The following is a 1,878-nucleotide window of genomic DNA, read 5'->3' as shown; positions in this document are numbered from 1 at the left end:
TGCAAACCCTGTCTTATGAGGAAAGGTTGCAGGATTTGGGAATGTTTAGTTTGCAAAAGAGAAGACTGAGAGGAGACTTAATAGCTGTCTACAAATATCTAAAGGGCTGTCACATTGTAGAAGGATCAACTTTATTCTCATTTGCACAAGGAAAGACTAGAAGCAATGGGATGAAACTGAATGGGAGGAGACACAGATTAGATATTAGAAAAAACTTTTTGACAGTTAGAGTGATCAATGAGTGGAACAGGCTGCCACGAGAAGTGGTGAGTTCTCCTTCAATGGAAGTCTTCAAACAGAGGCTGGACAGACATCTGACTGGGATGATTTAGCGAATCCTGCTTTGAGCAGGGGGTTGGACCAGATGGCCCAGGAGGTCCCTTCCAACTCTACGATTCTATGATTCTATGATTCTATGATTAAAATTACATGGATTTAAAAAAAATTTTTTAACCCCTTTAAATTTCATAGGTTTACATGGATTTATATGCTGTATATTACATTTATTTGATACATTTCTATTACAAATGAAAAAAGAGATGAAAAAAATCTATAATAATAGTAGAGTTCAAGAAATTATTTTACACGGATTTCCAAATCTCCAACACTTCCAAGTTCTTTTTTTTGCCCTTCTCCTTCTAATCTACCTGTTCATCATTTTTGGCAATGCTGTAATATTGCTTGTGATCTGCAGAGAGTCCATCCTGCACTTCCCCATGTACTTCTTCATTGCAGCATTATCCTGTCTGGAAATTATCTATACGGCTGTCACAATTCCAAAAATGTTGGTTGATCTCTTGGATGATGAGAAGAAGATCTCTTTGAATGGATGCCTTGTACAGGCTTATTTCCTACATGCTCTTGGAGCAGCTGAGTGCTATACTCTCACAATAATGGCGTATGACCGATATTTGGCCATCTGTAAGCCATTAAGATACTCGGCTATTATGACTACTGGACTAAATGTCAATTTGATCCTCACCTCTTTCATTGGAGGGATTCTAACACCAGTCATTGAAATGATCTGTATTTCTCTCCTCCCATTTTGTGGGCCAAACCGTATTGAGAATATGTTCTGCGACTTCCCCCCGTTGATCTCGTTAGCCTGCACAGATAGAAGGTCATGTATAATGGTGGAATTCATCGTCAGCATTTTTATAATTCCATTAATTGCTTTTGTTCTTTTTTCCTACGTCCGGATAATACACATTATTTTAAGGATTAAGTCAAAAGGTGGACGACAGAAAGCCTTCTCCACTTGCAGAGCGCACCTTATTGTTGTCACCCTATTTTTTGGCAGTGTTAGCTTTATGTATGTACGTGTTACAAAAAGTTACTCGGTAGACTATGACAGAGTAGTGGGTCTCACCTATGCGGTCTTTACTCCATTAGCTAATCCCATAATCTATGGACTGAGAAATCAGGAAATCAAGAGACTCCTGTATAAGCATTTACAGATGCAAAAAGTTTTTATGATGGTTTCAAAATGTCTGCAGTAGATTTGTTGTAAACATGCAATTATAATACCATTTAGAAGTTTTTTGTAATGGTTGCAACTGCTACTTTGAATTTGGGTTTATCAATGGATGAATCTCTAATCCTTATCTAATTCTGAGGCCATAAATTCAACCCTATCCAAACCTATGGAATGGACAAGGCAACAGTTAGGTGGATTCATAACTGGCTTAGTGATCGGACCCAAAGAGTGGTCGTAAATGGCTGCACATCCAGTTGGAAGAATGTCTCAAGTGGGGTACCACAGGGCTCTGTCCTGGGCCCTGTATTGTTCAAAATCTTTATCAACGATTTAGATGAAGGAATTGAGGGTAAACTGATTAAATTTGCTGATGACACAAAACTAGGAGGGAAGCTAATACT

At 38.4% G+C, this 1,878-nt stretch overlaps 1 protein-coding gene across 1 annotated transcript; it reads left to right on the top strand.

The window, feature by feature from the left end:
- The first annotated feature begins 539 nt into the window (after positions 1-539).
- Positions 540-1,499, top strand: LOC141098112 (olfactory receptor 6N1-like). The gene has a single exon (XM_073585680.1). It carries the CDS (start codon positions 540-542, stop codon positions 1,497-1,499), a length of 960 nt encoding a protein of 319 aa, XP_073441781.1.
- Positions 1,500-1,878: the final 379 nt, after the last annotated feature.

Source organism: Dendrobates tinctorius, unplaced genomic scaffold (genome assembly GCF_039654945.1).
Source record: "Dendrobates tinctorius isolate UK_male_01 unplaced genomic scaffold, ASM3965494v1 ptg000086l, whole genome shotgun sequence".
In the NCBI taxonomy this organism is placed as follows: Eukaryota; Metazoa; Chordata; class Amphibia; order Anura; family Dendrobatidae; genus Dendrobates; species Dendrobates tinctorius.
This window is presented reverse-complemented; position numbering and strand designations above follow the sequence as displayed.

Excerpts from the sequence above, each read along its gene's own strand:
- LOC141098112 (XM_073585680.1), top strand. The coding sequence starts at position 540 with ATGAAAAAAATCTATAATAATAGTAGAGTTCAAGAAATTATTTTACAC.